This window comes from Stigmatopora argus, chromosome 1 (assembly GCF_051989625.1).
Source record: "Stigmatopora argus isolate UIUO_Sarg chromosome 1, RoL_Sarg_1.0, whole genome shotgun sequence".
In the NCBI taxonomy this organism is placed as follows: domain Eukaryota; kingdom Metazoa; phylum Chordata; class Actinopteri; order Syngnathiformes; family Syngnathidae; genus Stigmatopora; species Stigmatopora argus.
In genome coordinates, this window is record NC_135387.1 from 24076596 (window position 1) to 24096044 (window position 19449).

Sequence of the window (19449 nt, forward strand, 5' to 3'; positions counted from 1 at the left end):
CGCATCACATATTTTCTCACATAGGACGCACGTAAAAGTCTAAAATTGCATCCAAAGTGGATGACTTTCTGAGGCGCTATATTTACATAGTGAAAAGGCGGATGAGTGAAAGGAGAACATGCGTGCTCATATCATACTTAAAGCAAGACAATACTATGAGCAGTTGGCGATGACGTTTTTGTCTGCAAATTGTGACCGAGACGATCCGGATTAGAGTCGATATGGGTAAAACGAGATCAGTTTTACAAAAAACGTACTTAACTGCCCTCTGGCAGACGCTATAGGTCCCACAAAGTACGGACAAATAGGCTTAAGGACAGTTTTTTTCCCCACATCCATCAGAACTCTAAACTTGCGGTAACACAACACACAATCCCTTCTGTGTAATAACTTCGGGGTGTGGTGATATGAAAAGACGTTTGGGCGGTGATCTGCCTCCTACTGGCTGACTGAAGGTAAGTGAAAGACAGTGAGAGGTAAGTGATCCGCTCGGGGGGGTGATGAGATGTATCCATAACAGCAGAATGCCAAATTACGAGTCCAAAACTATCACTTATTTGGGTCTTTTGCCGAGAAAACACACCTTATGGAGAAGCACTACCAATTTCGTCATACACAGTTTCTGGGTGTGATGACAATTAGGCTTTTTGTTGTTGATGATGACGACAGGGCCTATGTCTGATTATTATTAAGAAAAATCCCGTACAAAAGTTGTTATACGCCGTACACGATTTGAAATAATCAAAAACGCATAAAAGTTGACAGGTATGCATTATTCTAAGCCATGAGCCAAATATGGATATGCTCAAATGTGAGCTCTTTTTTAATTCAAGAGGACTTGCTCTGCACTTTTGTGCTCAGTGAATGCAAGATTCCGCTTTAGTATTGCCTATTTAGGGATCCATTTTGACATAAAACCCTTAAGTATGAAATTGTGCAACCAAATTGTCTTAGGGACGCACATTCAAGCAGCTGTATAGAGCACACTGGACTTAAATAACAGGCTTAATGCACCTCTGCAAACGCATTAGGGCAATATAGAGATGAACGATAAGCATACCATGGCAGTGTGAAGAACACAATTTTAGTCTATCTGAGGATTGGATGAGAACAATACATTCTATGACTGCGATAAATCATAGTAAGTTACAGTAAATTTCTTTTTTTGGACTGTGAAAGAAAAGTATCGAAGTGTTTTTATCTTCTGTGAATTTTGTACAAGCCTATAAGAGGATGGCCAATATTTGGAAACATAGTAGTAGTTTAGATTTGTTTGCAGGGGCGAAAAATTCTGCTCCCAAAAAATCATTTTGCAGCATAATGGTGACTTAAAAATGGTGACAACAGAAAACGTTGTGCTGAATAATCTCAATCCCTCCCAAAATTAACTTTATAGGAATTATAATTCACCAAAAATAAAATATAATAACAAAAAATCATTCAGGATTTTTTAGGGGGTAAATTATTGTAAATTCTTGCAATTTATTTATTTACACCGAAAACGTGACAAAATTTCTTGTAAATAATGTACAAATAAATTGAGTAAATTAACTCAAGAAAAGTTGTCCATCAGTGATATGAATTGTTGGGGTAGGAGTGTGTGTATGTGTGTGTCGTAGTGATAGCGAGGACAAAGCAGCACTCAGCCGTGTCTAATCGCTAATCCACGGGAATCTCCACAAACCAGAGGATAAAAAAAACCATAAAAAAGAAACCTAAAAGGCCCTCCAGGCAGCGGTCAAGGATTGTCAACTGCTGCGCACCTAATAAGAACCAATCATAAAGACAGAGAACTGGTGTGCTGCCCCGCTGTCATGAAATCACAGCTTAATCCTGGTCCACTTTTCACCATGTGTCTTTTACTCCTTTTTTCGTCCTTTCCACTGTTTATTTTCCCAACTGTCAACGTGGGGTTTTCAAACCCAGATGCTAAAGAGCATTACCATTAGAATGAACGCATTTGAAAGCTAACCAGCTGCTTCGCTTTTAAATGAAAACAAAGATGGAATATACCGCAAGATTCCACAAAACTTGAATGCCAAACCATTATTGAGTAAACCCTTTCAGAATGTCACACATTAACCAGAGTTCCATTTCATTTTTTTTCTGAACCGCTCTATCCTCATTAGGGTCGCGTGGGGTGCTGGAGCTTATTCCAGCTGACTTCGGGCCAGAGGCGGGGGAGACCCTGAATTGGTGGCCAGCCAATCAGAGGGCACAAGGAGACAAACAACCATTAACGCTCACATTCATACCTAAGGGCAATTTAGAGTGTCCAATCAGCCTACCATGCAAGTTTTTGGAATGTGGGAGAAAACCTGAGTACCCGGAGGAAACCCACGCAGAACATGCAAAATTCCACATAGGTGGACCGACCTGGATTTGAACCCAGGACTCCAGAGCGGTGAGGCCGACGTGCTAACCACTCGAGCTGCCCCCAAAACAGTTTCGATTAATAATAATAATAATAATAATGATAATGATAATGATAATAATAATAATAATAATGATAATAATAATAATAAAAAAAGGTCAGTGCTGAACTTATTTTCACACTTGTATGACAGTAAAAGCATACGAACATAAGGAGTTTTGCGATATTAAAGTTCAGCCTCCCACCCGATTGATTGCATTTCCTACTGACAATCTGTTATGTCGAAAAAATAAACTTTCACATAATTGCTTGGTTCTTGGGTGTTTTAACAACTCTCCCAGCTCATTAGTAATGTAAACAACTTAAGATGCACTTTACTGGACACATTTCCAATCCTTTTTGCTTCAGCCCTATTCATGAAACTACAGGCCTACATAAGAACTGACGATGCAAAGAAGTCGTAGGTGTTTAAAGTTTTAGCAAAAGCATTGCTTCCTGCGGAAAACAATGTGCACCGGAGACTGAAGTGAAGCGCGGGTGTGGGGCGCGCTGCGAAGTCAAGTTGAACCAACTTGTGAATGTTTCATAAGGAGCTGAAACCTAGGAGGATAAGTGAAGCTGACATTGAGAGCGAGGCCACAGCGCAAGACAGTATGCCGAATTATGCGCACAATTTGGATGTTTTCCACTTGTGTGATGAGCATGCAACGGTTAAGCTCTGTGTAATGAAACTGGCCGGCCCGTTGGATGAGTGGTTAGTGCATCGGCCTCACAATAGGAGACCTGGGTTCAAATCCAGGTCCTGCCACCTGAGTTTGCATGTTCTCCCTGGGCCTCCATGGGTTTTCTCTAGGTTCTCCGGTTTCCTCCCACATTCCAAAAACATGCATGGTAGGCTGATTGGACACTCTAAATTGCCCCTAGGTATGGATGTGTAATGGTTGTTTTTTCTCCTTGTGCCCTGCAATTGGCTGGCCACCAATTCAGGGTGTCCCCCGCCTCTGGCTGGGATAGTCTCCAGCACCCCCTGCAACCCTAGTGAGGATAAAGTGGCTGAGAAAATGAGATGAGATGAGTATGAAACTGTTCCGCCCACCATTAAATATTTAGAAGATACAACTTTAGTCAATCATCCTCCATAGGTCTATAGGCTTTCTTGCACAGTCTTTTTCTTAGCAAACGCATGGATAATTAATGTCTGTGCCCTTTGGATATAAAGATCTAAAAATCGGGCCAGTTTACCTGCGCAAAAGCAGCTTGGGGTGGTTCTTGCTCTCCAGATTTCGGTCGATGAGGTCTGACAGAAGGTGCTTGAGGACATCTGTAGCGTACTCCAGGCGTCCCTGTAAGGCCGTCATGATAAGCGAAGCCACGTTGCCGCGGTCTCTCATTGAAAAAGAGCGCTGCATCTCTAGAGTTCGGATGAAGGTGAGCAGGAACACTTTGTTATTGATGAGTTGACCAAAGAGCTTCAGGGCCTTCTCCACATTTTGCTGGCCATTTCCTGACACCTAAATAGAAAGAGGAGGGAATTTTATGGCTGAAGGGTCAGTGGAAAGACATTAAAATGGAATATTATAATACAAATTACATTTAATATGTATCTATTTTTCGGAAGCGTATGATAAATAGTATACATTTGAAGAAGAGTAAAAATGTTCGTTCATTTATAGATTTATCATCCTGTGACTAATTTCCAGGTTAGGCCAAGCGAAAAATAACATTTAAACTGACAGTTGGTGGGGCTTTAAATTCCACATGCACATTATCCACCCACACATTAGCCAATAACAGAAAACTCACACAGCTGACTCATTTCACATCATTCCAAGTCCAATTTTAACAGTAACACTGGAAAAAATAACATCTTAGGAGACTTGTGCACCAATATGCCTACTGGCACTCCTGCTGTAAACGATGGTACTTTTAGTTCATATTTGGTGGGTAGATACAAATAAAAAAAACAACCATTTTTACTGACTACATTGGAAAAATGTTATGTTCCGTTGCCAAGACAACTGATAACGTCCTCTCAGGATTAAGCTGTTAATAAAAAAAACTAAAGCCTATAAATTCAAAACAGTTCATTAGACCTATTGGAATCTATATCTTTATAAGCGTGCCACATTTAAGTAAAAACTTTAAAAGCAATTTTATGTGAAAGCAAAATCTTTATCTGTTCTTGGTCCAGTGCCTCCTTAATGAAAAACTAATAGCATAAAGATGTTACTTCATGGACTTACATCGTTACTGTAGATCCATTTGTCGGATTCTCTGTTTGAATGATTGAACTGAAACTGGATGTCTTTGGATGAATAGCAATTAAACTCCAATCCTGTCCTTGAGTTTTTGTGTCCCCTGGAACCAAACTCCTACTCCAGTTTCAGTTCATGCAGACAGACAGCCCCACTCACGGGGCTCCAAATGAGTAACTGAGAAGTTGTTTATCAATTATTGACCAGCGTCTACTAAGGAAGACGGCGCCGCGATCCCGCAGCCAAATGTCAAATAACCAGCACAAGTAAGATGATCTCAGCAAGGAAATTCAGTATGCAGTGTTGTGGTCATTTCGAAAATGAAAGTGCTGCTTTAGTTAGTGGCATTTTGAATTCATATTAATGAAAATAAAGGAACCAAACATCTTCACCAAAAACAAGGACTTTTATTTTGTCTCATTGACTAAATAGATGGTGATTACTTTGCATTAGATTTCATGAATGGCTTGGCAAGAAGGAATCAGAAATTCACGTATTTCGGTCTTTTGACTAGTTACCAAACACTTTCCTTGTCTCCTTGAGAACTGTGCAATTAAGGCAAGTCTGGCTGATTTTTAATGAAGGCAAGTATGTCAGTTTGATGCTAGACTTGGCTGCTAAAGAGTCGAATTTCAGGTTGGGTGGGGTCAGAGAGGATAAGTAGCTTGCAGCTACCCTTTACTCGGCTCCTAAAAAAGGCACTATAACAGCGTTCAAAGGACACTTGATTTGCCATCACTTCATTTTGTGTTCCAGTTGTTACCTCCAGCTCTCTGAGGACAGGATGATCCTCAATGCCAGGGAAGAGCACCCTCATGGCATAAGTCCTGTAGTCCAGATGAGGAATCCCGGCTCTGTCTAGGTCGCTGGTGAGCTCATTGATGTCAGTCTGCAGCTCGGCAAAGGCTTTTTGTGAAAGGGGAACAAAAAAAGACAGGGATGCCAGTTAGGGGGAATGGAAGAAAAGAAGTACTACACTCTAATCCCTCAGCACCAAATATTGGAATCACTCTTATCTTCGCGGTGTTCACTACCGTAATGATGAAGTAGACAGTTAAAGCCCAAGGTAGTTTTCACTTCAGAGAAACTCAATCTTTCACATATCAGCCTCAGCAAAAACAGAGCAATGCTTGAGAAGGCCTCCCATTCTCGGTCATTTTTTTTTCCTTTATATGGGAGCCTGCAAATTGGCCCCAGCAGTGTGTGGATCATCTCAGCGTGAGGCTGCAGGTGAGTGTCGGCTAATTGGCACCATCCTGACTCCTTCTGGAGTCCGAAAGCCCCCTTCTCTGTCTCGGCCTCGTCACCCTCGGGGAGGCCCCCTGCAATTCTGCCTCGTCCGTAAATTATCATGAGAGTAGCCCCCGTTCATGTAGTTGTACTCTGAGCAATTCCCTGCGGGTGGGGTGCCCATCTAAATCGGGGCTGGAGGCAACTACGCTGCAACTTTTCAAGACAAAAGCATTCATTTCAGCCTTCGCAAAGCTGAGGTGTCTCTCATCAACGTTACAATTCTTGATAGACGTTTTGTGAAAACTTCAGAGCAACTTTGAAGCAGGGAAGATTACGTGAAAAGGCTTAGGTTTGCCGAGCTCAGAATAATTTGTCTCACTGAATAAAAAGAGGAATTCATATGATTTTATAGTAGAGGTGTCTCTAAAATGCATTATTTGCCAAATACTGTATAGTAGAGGGACCGCCTGATGGTGTAGTGGTTCACTCGGCTGACTTTGGTGCGGGTTTGATTCCCGCTAGTGGTGGTATGATTGTAAGTGTGGCTGGTCATTTGTCTCTCGGTGTGACCTAAGGGTGACTGGCGACCAGTCTAGGTTGTAGTCTGCTATTCACCCGAAGTAAGTTGGGATATGGAAGATGAATGTATAGTACAGGGGTGGGAAAACTATTCCACAAAGGGTCGCAGTGGGTGCGGGTTTTCATTTCAACCCATTGAGAGGGCACCTTTTCACCAATCTGGTGTCCTACAAGTGCAATCAGTGAATTGCAGTCAGGAGTTTCTTGTTTTCTGCAGAAATCTCATTGGTTAAGCTGTCTGTGCTATATTGTTTGGAACAAAAACCGGTAGAGCGGACCTCGAGGACCGGTTTGCCCATCCCTGGTATGGTAGAACCTCAAAGTTGAAAGGTTTGCATCTTTTGCATTATTAAGCCCCGCAAAATATCCACCCTATACAATCCAGGCATTGACATTTTATGGTACATTTACATCCGAAAGTGAGACGCATTGCTGTATTGTTTGCTTTTTTGTTTTGCCAATAAGAATTGTGTTTTTTTGGTTTATGAAAGAAATATGCATAGATTCTGCTACTGTCTATCTTTTTCATTTGTTTCATTGCATTACATGCTGTTTCGCTGCTGTGATCGTGGTGAAACAGCTTTTGTTTGCATTTTCATGCACTGGAAACATGCCTAATCAAAATTTACTGATGCAAATAATGACTACTTGAACATGGCTTGAATTTGATGTGGGCATAATATAAAAACAGCATAGCATTCTTATATGTTCAGCAAGGTTTTCAGCCCAATTCAAGATGTTTTAGGGGGATGTAAAACCTGATAATTTATCTTTTTCTAGCGTTGCTAGTCTAGAGTTGGTAGCATTGCTGTAATCGCAACATTAAAATGTGAAATTTATAGTCTTGTCAATTCATTCAATGAGATAGAGCAAGGGTGTCAGACTCGGGTGGGTTCACGGGCTGCGTTAACGTCAACTCGATTTCATGTGGGCCGGACCATTTTAGATATAATATTTAGATTTTTTTAATAAATGGATTAAAAGCATTGAATATTCAGTTTTTTATAGATCTAAGATCTTATTTTAGCTTTTTTAAATATATTTTTAGATTTTACAAAATGATTTTTGAACTAAAAACAGAAAAAAATGGATTAAAAAATTACAATTATTGATTTAAAAGGGGGAAAATCAGGAAATTTAATATGCATCTAAACTCTTCGTTTTAATTTGATCCTAAAACAGAAATTCGGCACTCATGATTTACTTTCCCGGGCCACACAAAATGTTGCGGCGGGCCAGATTTGCCCCCCGGGCCGCCACTTTGACTCATGTGAGATAGAGAGTGCGAGGACATGAACAAGGATGGAGGACAAACAATCTTTCTTCGTGACATGAACTTAACGTGGACCGATTTGCGCTGACCAAACCCCAGATGGTGACTCTAACCTTCAACTACTAACCTTCTTTACACTCCAGGGCGACTCGTGATTCCAGGTTGTCCATTTGCATCTGCAGGCGCTTGAGCGTGAGGTCGTTTTCACGTGACTTTCGCTTATAGGCAATTAGGACGAGAATGACAATGATGAGGAGTAACCCCCCGCCGGCAGCAATGCTGACGATAGCTGGAAGGGTCAGCAGACTGTCCGACATGATGTGCACAGCGCCAGGAGAGACGTGGAGCCCGCCCACTTGAACCTGTGGAGAAACACCAAAATATGGACCCTTTCCAAAAGAAGATACTGAAGATGGAGATGTGTTTGTTAGTCAATCAAACTATTGATCTAAAGTAGTATCTACCCCATCTTTTCATGTGTCAGTCCCTCTGTCCATTTTTCAGGTAAGCAATCTTTACATTGCCTTCTAACCTTGTGTTTTTGTCAATTACTATACGATAACAATCAGTGTTTTTTTGTAAGCAGCGGACTCTGAGTGGATATGCAGTAACAGCATTGCTACGCCGAAAAAAAACTGAAATCTGGGTAAATGTAGTCTATTTCAATATTGTACAAAGACTTTCCGCTGTTTACACAATGAAGGAAAACACTTAAGAGCAAGCAAGCAATTACAAATTCTTGCAGTGGATTACAGAACCTTTTGACGACTTGAGAACACACACACAGTGCTCTGTCCCTTTAACCTCCTTCCCTTGGCTGAATGAGCAATGACGAGGGCATGAATAATGGAGTTGGAAATTATAATGAAGGTAAAATCCCCTATGCGGAGACCTGGGAGAAAAAAAGTTGGATGCTAAGTAGATTTTAGTCTACACTGACCATGACTTTGTATTGTCCAGTGAGGTTGGGCGGCTCACACAGCAGCTGGCTCTCGGACACAGTCACAGAGCAGGGGGTCTCTCCAATCAGCACCGTGTAGTTAAGCTTCACCCCTCCTGAGGCCGGAGGAAGCAGGTTTCTGCCCTGTGGGTACATGGGAAGGTGGCGATAAATATGTGCCACACCACAACAAATTGTCGAATGAAGATACTGTATGATTTATAAGATTTCAAATGATTTTTTTTCTGAAATATGAACCCATGACTATTATTGGAGTAAACAAGGACCCATTTTTATTTTTATTTTTATTTTTTACACTCCATTTTTTACGTTCATGGGCGTCCATTAGACTCTATGTGAATTCATCTTTTCCACCAAGTGTGACAAATGAGCCTAGGGAACTGGTGTGCAGACCTTTAAAATGATGGGAGAGCCTGGCTTTTGCTCCAGGATTCCAGTAGTGCTGAGTGGTTCAAAGTAGGGATTGGGGTAGTAGACGAGGTTGGTGTTGTTGTAGACTAGCAGCGCCTGTACGTTGTTGAATATGAAGCCAAATTCGTCGGCGTGTTTTACACTTTCCAAGCCTGGATGGTAGTCCTCCACCAAGGAGGGAGCGGAGCAGCTCATGCTGGTTGCATTCAACCCCTTACATACCTGGAAAATATAAGGGATTCACATGTGGAAATACATTATAACATTTAAATTCACCCTGCAATTTTGATCTTCTGGACAACAATAACAGGTGGCATCACTAGAAAGTAAAGAAAAAAAAATAACATGGTCTTATAGCTATATAGCCAAACCAATCCGATTTAATTATTCATGGGAACTGGAGATAAAATTATATGCAATCATTTGTACAAATGGAATCCTCTTAAACAGGCAGGTCTGCATGGAATGCCAAACGAGTTCTACGATTCAGTAAATCCATTCAACTATTCAAGCGAATACAGAAAAAAAAAACATTATTGCAATGTCAACTGCTAATATGATGAGTGCATTGTTCTGTGATGATCTCTTCTGGCAGAAATTAATTCAGGTCAATTCTGAAATTTGAAATCACCCAGGAAGACACTGGTCGACGAGACCCCAGCGTATTTCACATTCAATGTCCTTCTTAGCTCAGACAAAAAGCTTGTGTCAATCACTTAATCAAGCTTTTTGTTGAGTTAGCCTCCACGAGATGAAAAATAAACAGCTGTTGGTGCTTGAGTGAAAAGCATCCGTCTCAAAGAAAGGAGGCGCTCCTCCTATGTCTTCCCAGCTGAAACTGGGGCTGAGCTATGGCTCTCTTATTACTTCTCTCCAGTTTGCCCAGATGAGAGAGCTGTCTCCCATCTATCCTCCCTGGCTCAGCTCGAGAGGGGAGACGAAAAGAGGGAGGGAGGAGGGTTAGGATTTGGGAGGCGAGGATTGATTGCTGAGCAGCAGCTCCACTCACAGAGGTTTTTTATCTGCTTTCATTCCCGGGCTGCTCCCTCTCTCTGGGGAAGAAACTTAATTAGAGGCAAATATCACCAAAGCTGCTGAATGCGAGCAAATACCACGCCTTCTACCTGTTGTGCACGTGTGTGTGTGTGTGTGCATACGTGTGCTTGCAGCAGCGCATGCAGTTCGGAGATCGATGTAGTGTCGTGTGTAGTCAACACCGGGTGAGTTTTGTGTTCTCAGGAGCAAACATTCGCTCTGCCCTTGCTTGTAGACTATCAAACTTGTTTGGACCAGGGGAGTGAACTGAGACAAGGACTACTATTACATGATATGTTAGAGCCAATTTATTGCTACATTGTTGTTGTGTACCCTTGTAGTGACAACTTGCTATTTTCCATTACCATTTTCTTGAAGGGAAAACAAAGATGTCAAAAGCATGTTATACTAGGACTGTACAAATGTTAGCTGCGGTATATTTAAATTCATGACATATTTATTCTATATATGTTTCATGTTATGTAATCTACTGATTTGTGCTTGCGAAAAAGCTCCTTTCAGCCTATTACTATTATTATTATTATTATTATTATTATTATTAATATTATTATATTATATTATATATAACACGCGTATTTATTTATATATATTATATATTTATTCATGTATTTATTTATTAACTTACTTATTACCTATCTATTTATGTCTAAAATGCCTTGCCTATTTCTGCATCCTCACCCTCTTGCTACTGTGACAACGAAATTTCCCAAATACGGGATGAATAAAGTTATCCAATCCAATTACAATGGGGAATTGCAATCATTTTATACTCCCCCCCCCCAATACATTGAGATATACTAGCATGACAATTACCACATACAATGCTCATGTGCCCCTGAGCAGCTGTGAATAATTATTTATGGATAATGTCAGAACAAACAGTCACGATCGTCAGATCTTCCAGAAATGCCATGCCGCTGCTTTTCTATACAGGATCACACCGTTACTTCGAAGATAAAAGGTTGCTACTTTGGAAACAACAAAGGCCTGGACAGAAGATGAATAAAAAGACCTTCAGAGACCTATTAATACCGCAAAATCTTCAGCCAAAGCGGTGGACTTGTCTAGCAGTCTGCAGGAGGCTTTTAACAAGAAAGTGGCCCCTTTCTAGCTTCAGAGATGACGGTTTGGAACGTTAAACTGTCACAAATGACAACTGTCAGTATTTTACTTTCTTTCTCTTATCATGTCACATGCTGAACTCTGTCAAGACCAAAACAGCCGCTATCCCTTTTTTTGTCTGTGGAATCCAAAGTGACTAGGAAATAAATAGCGAAGGTAAAATGGGCTATTGAAAAATTTGATAAGCAAATGTGCAGTTTGGCTCTGGACTGGGATTATCAATGGCTGTCAATCATCACGCCGGCATACCTCTGTAGAGTAACCGCCTTGGAATATTAGCATAGTATCTTCTTTTTATTCTTTGCAACCAAAGACTAGCGGATGCACCCATGACACAGCACAGAACAACTTCCATATTCCATCTTCGCAGTTTGTCAAAGGGCCTTGGCGCCTTATCTGCAGCTCTATCTGCGTGTTGCCAAAACACTGAATGAATAACACATTCCTTTAGGCCATGCAGAAAGGGAAGTTTCACATTGTTTAGTGTTGATAAAGTGGAATGAGGTCAACAGTTAGAGAAAATAATTGGAATCGCGGCATCATCGGTCTGCTCTCTCAGAGAGAAGCAGCCGAGCAACATTCCCGAGTGCCTCCCGGCTGCATGTATTATAGATCTAGTGTACTATCTTAGTATGGTGTTAGTATTACCCTAAAGGTCTCTGGTCGGGGAAGCATTGTAAAAGGACTCGAGGATTAGATAGAGTTCATAGAGATGTATGAAGGATGGCGGTCAGAGAGTCAGTGGTCATCGAGAGGCTAGTGTTCGGAAAATGGTCGGTCCTGTGCTGTGTTACTCCTACACTGCTTTCCTGCCAACCAACTGTGAAAATTGGCATCAAATCTAAACCTCTCATCCGCACAAGCCTCTATGTGGTACACAAGCCAATGTGGAACACAAGCCTGTGCCATGTACACCAGCCTAGAGGTTGGTGAGTCAACTTGTCAGCATGATTCATAACAAGTCGGCATTTGCCAGCGTTATTAGAAATCGGAGCCATCTTTGCAATAAATCCAAGTTCGGATATCCATACAAACAGAATTTCCCTTAGAAGATTCCATGCAAATGTTGAGATGCAATACAATCAATGGGCTGCTACATCAGCCAAATAAAAATCAATAGATGCAGACCGTCGCAAAGTATAGTGTTATTAGTTCATTCATTCATTTCTCGAACCACTTTATCCTCATTAGGGTCACGGGGGGTGCTGGAGCCTATCCCAGCTGACTTCGGGCCAGAGGCGGAGGACACCCTGAATCGGTGGCCAGCCAATCGCAGGGCACAAGGAGACGGACAAACATTTACACTCTCATTCATACCTAGGGGCAATTTACAGTGTCCAATCAGCCTACCAGGGATGTTTTTGGAATGTCGGAGGAAACTGGAATACCCGGAAAAAACCCAAGCAGGGCTAGGGAGAACACACAAACTCCACACAGGTGGACCAACCTGGATTTGAACCCAGGACCCCAGAACTGTGAGGCCAACGCACTAACCACCCATCCGCTGGCCCGCGTGTTATTAATGAAACAACAAAATACAACATTAAGGATGAGAACTGAAATTACGAGATGCCACCTCTGTGGCTCGGATTCACATGAGTTAGCCGTTGTTCATTACTTATCCTAAGAGACACATACAGTAGTAGAAGACAGTCTATTCTATTGAAATAATAACTTTTAGATTTCTGCTGACCTAAAAGCAATTCAAAGTACAGCATGAGAAACAAGCTGAGCGAGTCATGAAATTCAAAAAGTTGATATGTTGAATAAAACACATTCACGTTTTTTTGTGCTTATGTGCATCAATCTTTCAGATGATACAATACAGTACAACATAAATGTTCATTAGTATGCGTAGGCAGCACTGCAGTCCGATACTCCAGAGGCCGCCGTGATTCAATGAACCACTTATTGATGGTGCTGAGATGTATGGCGGTGCGTTCAGTGTGCAACAGGAGATCAATAAGAACATAAAATGCACAAGTATTGAAATTTAGTTACGGGAGATGGACAGTACTCTCTCTTTAGGAGGTCTGTGTCTCTGACAATCACTGACACAATAACAACATTCAATGAAACCGTTGTTCAACTCAGCAATTATAGACCTTATGCTGGCAAATGTGGTCTTTAAAAATGACTTTTTAACTTAAATCAAGATAAATGATAAGACACTCTTTTAAGGCTGGAATTTTCATCACTTTTGCTGGTCTTTTTGTCCATGAATGCAGGTGACATTATGGGAAGGGGCAGTTAGGTGGTAATTTCGCGGTGGACAGGTGATCATTTAGGGCTGCCTGACAGGCAGCCGCTCTTATTACTAAAGCTGATGTGTGGTCGTCCTCTGGCAGCAAAGGGAGAGGAGGCTGAAGGCGAATGAAAGATGTGTAGTGGTAACCTCAGGATTTAATAGAAATTCAGTCTCCACGAGTGGACGGAGATGAATAAATATCTTTCAAGGCAAAGGATGACGGCACAAACCATGACGAGTCAATCACATTTTAACAGTCCGCGCAGGAAATGCTCAGGTGTCATTTTGAATATCAAGAAGCACTCTTTTAATGTAGATAGTATTTAAAATTCACCAAGGTCTTAAAGGCAAACTGTGTCCTCATGCAGGTAAACACCGACAGAATACAAACTCAAGGATGAGTTGCGATATTTGGCACTATGCAAGCAACACACGAGGCTAATTTTAGACTGCACGCCGCTGCACGAAGGAGGACTGCAGATTGGGGATTTTTTTCTGAAATGCTGCACATGATTGAACTTTAAACCATCTTTACACCATTACCGTTATAAAAAATGATTAGCACTACATAAAGTTCAAAAAATGTGCTATAATAAAAACTAATCTCATCTTGGTAATTAAAATAAGAGGGTCAACTGAACAGTGGCTCAAATTTCCTAACTGGAGAACAAAAATGATGTTTGATGTGTCTAAAAGAAAGAAGTTAAATAAGAGAAAAAAAAGAGACTTACATTTACTGTTTCTTTGCCGGCATACTTGACCCGGATCCTGGGCTCCTGAACCACATCCAGGTTAGTGCCTGTCACCATCAATGGGGTGTGGCCACTGAGTGGAGGACACAAATGAAACATTCAAAATTAGTATATTTGCAGTCTTGATCAAATGTACGCATATGCAAAGCAAAGATAAGTTTAGAGTAGCTCTTATGAAGATTTGGAATTTTACATTCCAAAAACGTCTTTTGTGTTTTAGACGTTATATTAATCAATTCTTCTCATGAGAGGATGAAATGCATTTGGATTATGTACTGAGTGACCTTTTATATTTTTTTACCCTTTCAAGGACAGGTGTCACGACCAATGTTCCCTCTAAGCTGCGCGCATGCGCAATTGCGCACTACTCTCGTCTTCTCTGCGCACAGCAAATCATATGGAGCGCACAAAATAAAATCCCTTTTTTTTTTTTTTAGCTGTGAGGCCGACGCGCGAACCACTCATCCGCCGGGCCGCCCATTCATAGACATTAATCATTACATTTTATTATTACTAAATCATTTATGTGTAGTAGACATACACCTGCTTATGGTAGGTGTGATACTGGTGTGTGGCCATAGCGAGCAATGATGATGTTGCTCACACCGGTACTCAGTGTGCTCAGGGAGGTTGTCTTTCTGCCCAGACAAACAAAAAATTAGAGGGAACATTGGTCACGACAGTGGACAGCTCATTTGTTACATATTTCTGATTATTCCAACAGTTATAAACAGAATTGAGAAAGAAACCTAGTTTAGGCTATCATAATTCTTTGATGAAAGGATTAATACAAGATTTCTTTTTTAAATTCAACTATCTTTTTATGTAGGTTTTTATGTAAGCATTTTATGGTATGACCTTTTTTTTTAAAATTTTGTTTTCCTTAAAACAGAAGAGTTCAAAATGTCATTCCTTTCCTCCTTTTAATTAGTAGTGCATCTCAGGTCTGCATTCAGTCAGAGAGAATTTTTGTGGACTGTGTGCTCGGAAACTCCATCACATGCAAACTAATTGAAAGAGAAGTAATTGAAAGTGCAGTATTGACTTGCGCTCGCTAACGACCGGTTGGTTGCCTGGTGGCAAAGCTTCACAGGATTGAGTTGATGAGAATGTGAATGAAATAGTGCTGTATACTATTTGGTGCAAGCAACATGTTTCAAAGGCGATTTTACCTAGCAATGCTCCAGTCTGGTTCGATGCGCACCACAGTTGGATCATCGATGTATTCGAAGGTGAGGCTTTCCCTGATCTGGGCACGATCCACGCTCACGCTTATCCGGACCACGCTGACACCAGACAGCGAGGGTGCGGAGCAGCACACTATTTCCGTCATAGTTCGACTGCGTAGGCCAGGACAAAAGAAGTTAGCATAAAATGTCTTCAGAAAGAAATTACTACCGTATTTTCTGGACTATAAGTGGCACTTTTTTTCGTAGTTTGACTGGGCCTGCAACTAATTCTCAAGTGCAAGTTATATGCTTTTAGTCTCTGACCACCTAATGCAAAAAAAACCCAATAAAAAAAAGTCACTTGACCATATTCAAATTCACTCATGCAATTGTGCGTGATCGGATGTTTGGTCGCCCGGGTGAATATCATTTTGAGAGCTGGTTTCAACAGTAGATATTTAGATATTAAACTCTCTCTCTCATGAATATAATTTTGAGAGCTGGTTTCAACAGTAAACTCTCTGTCATGTTGTCAAACGTCTGGCGACCAAACGTCCGGCGACCAAACGTCCGAGTACCCAATTGTGTAGCCATAGCTATTAAAACCGGAAATACGTTTACAATCATTTTTACCTTTTTTAACAGTTAGGACTTGTCCTCATTCTTTCAAGCCTTTCAAAATATGCATGTATATTTATTTAGTTCATATCTACTTTGTCAACATATGCACCCTCATTTCATTACTTTATTTCCCATCTAGTCCAAGCTCATTATCAGCATCTACCTCCCATGGCAGGTATACAGTGAAGAATCACAAGCCAGTAATTAGGCCTGTATCTCATTAAAATCTGACTCGGCTCTTCAACCTTAATTGTATTGCAGTCAGCCTAAAGTATAAGAGCTTAAAATAGCTGCCCAGAAGATGGAAAGGGAGATGGAGGGCAAGTGGGAAAGCAATGGGAAGAAAGAGTGAGTAAAGAAGGTTTAAGTTATAAAAAAAGAAGAATTTTCTCACAGTGGAAGCTATAATTATCCAACAAATGCAATTCTGTAGGTCAGTTAGGGTAGGTCTTGCTGTAATGTACACTGGGTATAAAAGAGAAGGAAAATGTAGCAACTACTACTAAAAAGTCATTATTGATGGGAGCACATTATCTCTTCAAATACAGTTTTCGCATCACAAGTCAGCCTTGGTAACATTCCTTAACCCATTTAATTGAAAACTAAACATATATCACATTACATTATTTAATTTAAAAAAAATCCTCATCTCTCTCTGTTATAGTTAAATATTTGTCAAGCCATGGTACATTTTATTACTCATGGGTTGTTTTTGCTGGCATCAAATTCAAAATGATATAATAATTTAAAAAAAATCAATATAGTTCAGTTTGAAATATCTTTTTATCTTTGCTGATGTCAAACATAATGGTAAATGCCATGGTACATATTGATATTGTTAGGATTTTGTTTAAATGCATCAAACACAAGATTAAAGAAACAAAAAGCAAAAAAAAAAACACTATAACAGTAAAAATCAATGCAGTTAATCAGTTCGAAATGTATTTCTACTTTCCTCTTTGTCAAGCATGATGGTGGTGATAGCTCTAAAATGTCAAACCTAATCGGAATTTGACTTTAAGGAAAGAAGGTCAGGCAGAATGACATTTGGACGGTTGGACTTACCTAAAGAACTCACACGTCTGGTTTCCAAACTGAACATGGACACTGCTACCAGCCCCAAGGTTTTCTCCCATGATCGTGACTTTGGTACCTCCAGATTCTGGACCTCTGCTGGGGGACACACCAGTGATGGTGGGTCTCTACAGAAAATATACACAAAAATTAACTGATTAGTCAAGAAAATACAGTACACTGAGCAAATGACTGCTGGACAGTTCAAATGTACCACAAAAGAGTAAAGTTGACTTGATCTAGCTCTGAGTTCAGGTCGGCATTCCCCGACACAAAGCTGGATTGGACCAGCCTGATTGCCTGCTGGCGCCATATCCATTTCGCACACAATTCTACAAAAAATGCAAAGAAAGAAAACATAAAATATGACTTATATGACATAAATATGTCAAAAACAATATTTACATGATTAGGGTTATTTGTATACACCAAATACAAATGAGGTAAAGACATTTTATTGGACTAGAAGAAAATCCCCTGTTGGGCAGAAAATTAGTGCAGTCCATTGTTTTCCTCTGTTCTAGTTGCAATATTTAGAAATGTCTATCCATTTTTATTTTGTTGAATTGAGCGAGTTTAAGAAATGTTGAGTTCAGCCCTGAACTTCTGGCATACCAACCACGGGGTATTTTTAAGTTACCTATATATTAAATAGGTGAAATGTCCAAGTACAATCAACACATGGTTCACAATGTTAGATTTATTGAAAATTCTATGCAATTAACAATCAAACAATTCTCAATTATTGTACGACCTATTCTCACAAAACAGCAGATGAGGGTTGTTTTTTTAACATGTACAAGTAGTACTGTAAACTCATATACTTTGATCCTTTTATGTTGGCACCTGTATGTATATTATAGAGTTCAAATGTTTACCGTATTTTCACGACTGTAAGGCGCACATAAAAGTCTTAAATTTTCTCCAAAATAGACCGGGTGCCTTATAATCCAGTGTGCTTTATATATGGAAAAAAAATTAAAATGTGTCATTCATTGAGGGTGCGCCTTATAATGCAGTGCGCCTTATAGTCGTGAAAATACGGTACCTCAGATCTCTTGTTAGTTGTTTGCGTAATAATACGCTCAGTTATTTAGACTAGTGATTGACTATGAAGGGGGATTTTTTTTGTGTGATAAAGATCCAGTTACCTCCTATCTGGCATATTTTCTCTCAATGGTTATCATGTAAGATCAGTAACAAGGTCAACTCGACAGGCTTAAACTCAATCTGTGCACAGTGTGAACTAACAAATGAGGCGAACAGACGTAAACACAGGCAGCTGCGATGGGATGTTACGAACTAGATGATCTTCATTTTTGCCTTAAGTAGATGTCCAAATCCATATATTTCATCATATAATTTTACATAGAGTATAACCTTAGGGACTTACTGTTCAGCAATGATGTAACCATCTTCCATGGGCGCACACCTTATTCCCGCCACCTCCACATTGCCCACCACGTCTGAGAAAGCCAAGCCAAGGTTGGTACCATGGATGGTGACACGTGTGCCTCCTTCGGGGGGTCCAGCCATTGGGGTCACCTTCAGATGTCAAACGCTCACAATTAGCATCCACATTTGCAAGGACTTTAGAATGTCCTGCTGTCTGATGTAATGTAAAATGTATTGGATGTATAGTAAAATATGCACATATCCTTATTTACATGCCACATTTTGAGTGTGTGTGTGCATGCTTCTGCATTTTTACCAAAATCAACACCAACATAAAATTTATTCTGTCACTTTGCAGGTTAGGGGGTGCCATATGAAACAATACCATATGAAACAAAGATAAGCCACAATCATTAAACCATCTTGGCAGAGATAATTAGTATTTGTGGTAGCATCTTAGCTATCTGTTGAATACATTTGATGTCTTTTTGAATGTGAGATCGTTTTAACACCATTGGCAATTCGTTTCAAAAAGTTAAAAGGAAAATATTTTTTTTCTTCCACTCTTATCACGTAAACTCCGTTTCAAATGGAATCAAAGAACTTTGAATGGGATACAATAGACGGAAAGAGATGCTAGAGTAACTATCAATGTGCAATTACCTGCTGTGCAGCCTGAGCAAAAGAAAACCAACATTCGCTTGTACCTACTTAGAGGGCCACAAGGCGCCGTATGAAAACCCTCCTACCTGTGCTCATTGGGGGATTCCGACGTCCCTATGGGACATCGGCATTGTAATCTAGATCCTGTGGGCACTAAATGCTCTGAAAGTAAGTGTGTCACTGCAGCGCCTAAGGGGTCTGAGCACACATAAATATTTCAGCGCTGTTTGGGCATCGAGTGTACGTAAAGTGGGGGGCTTGGA

At 40.5% G+C, this 19449-nt stretch overlaps 1 protein-coding gene across 2 annotated transcripts in view; it reads right to left on the bottom strand.

The window, feature by feature from the left end:
* Positions 1 to 19449, bottom strand: part of plxna2 (plexin A2) — a 250079-nt gene that overhangs the window by 20042 nt on the left and 210588 nt on the right. For both annotated transcript variants that reach the window (XM_077610560.1, XM_077610569.1), the window contains 10 exons: positions 18522 to 18673; positions 17343 to 17460; positions 17120 to 17256; positions 15437 to 15604; positions 14244 to 14337; positions 9069 to 9308; positions 8655 to 8798; positions 7842 to 8076; positions 5393 to 5535; positions 3617 to 3885 (listed from right to left, as the gene is read on the bottom strand). In XM_077610560.1, coding sequence (XP_077466686.1) covers positions 3617 to 3885; positions 5393 to 5535; positions 7842 to 8076; positions 8655 to 8798; positions 9069 to 9308; positions 14244 to 14337; positions 15437 to 15604; positions 17120 to 17256; positions 17343 to 17460; positions 18522 to 18673 — 1700 coding nt within the window. The remainder of the gene's footprint in view (positions 1 to 3616; positions 3886 to 5392; positions 5536 to 7841; positions 8077 to 8654; positions 8799 to 9068; positions 9309 to 14243; positions 14338 to 15436; positions 15605 to 17119; positions 17257 to 17342; positions 17461 to 18521; positions 18674 to 19449) is intronic.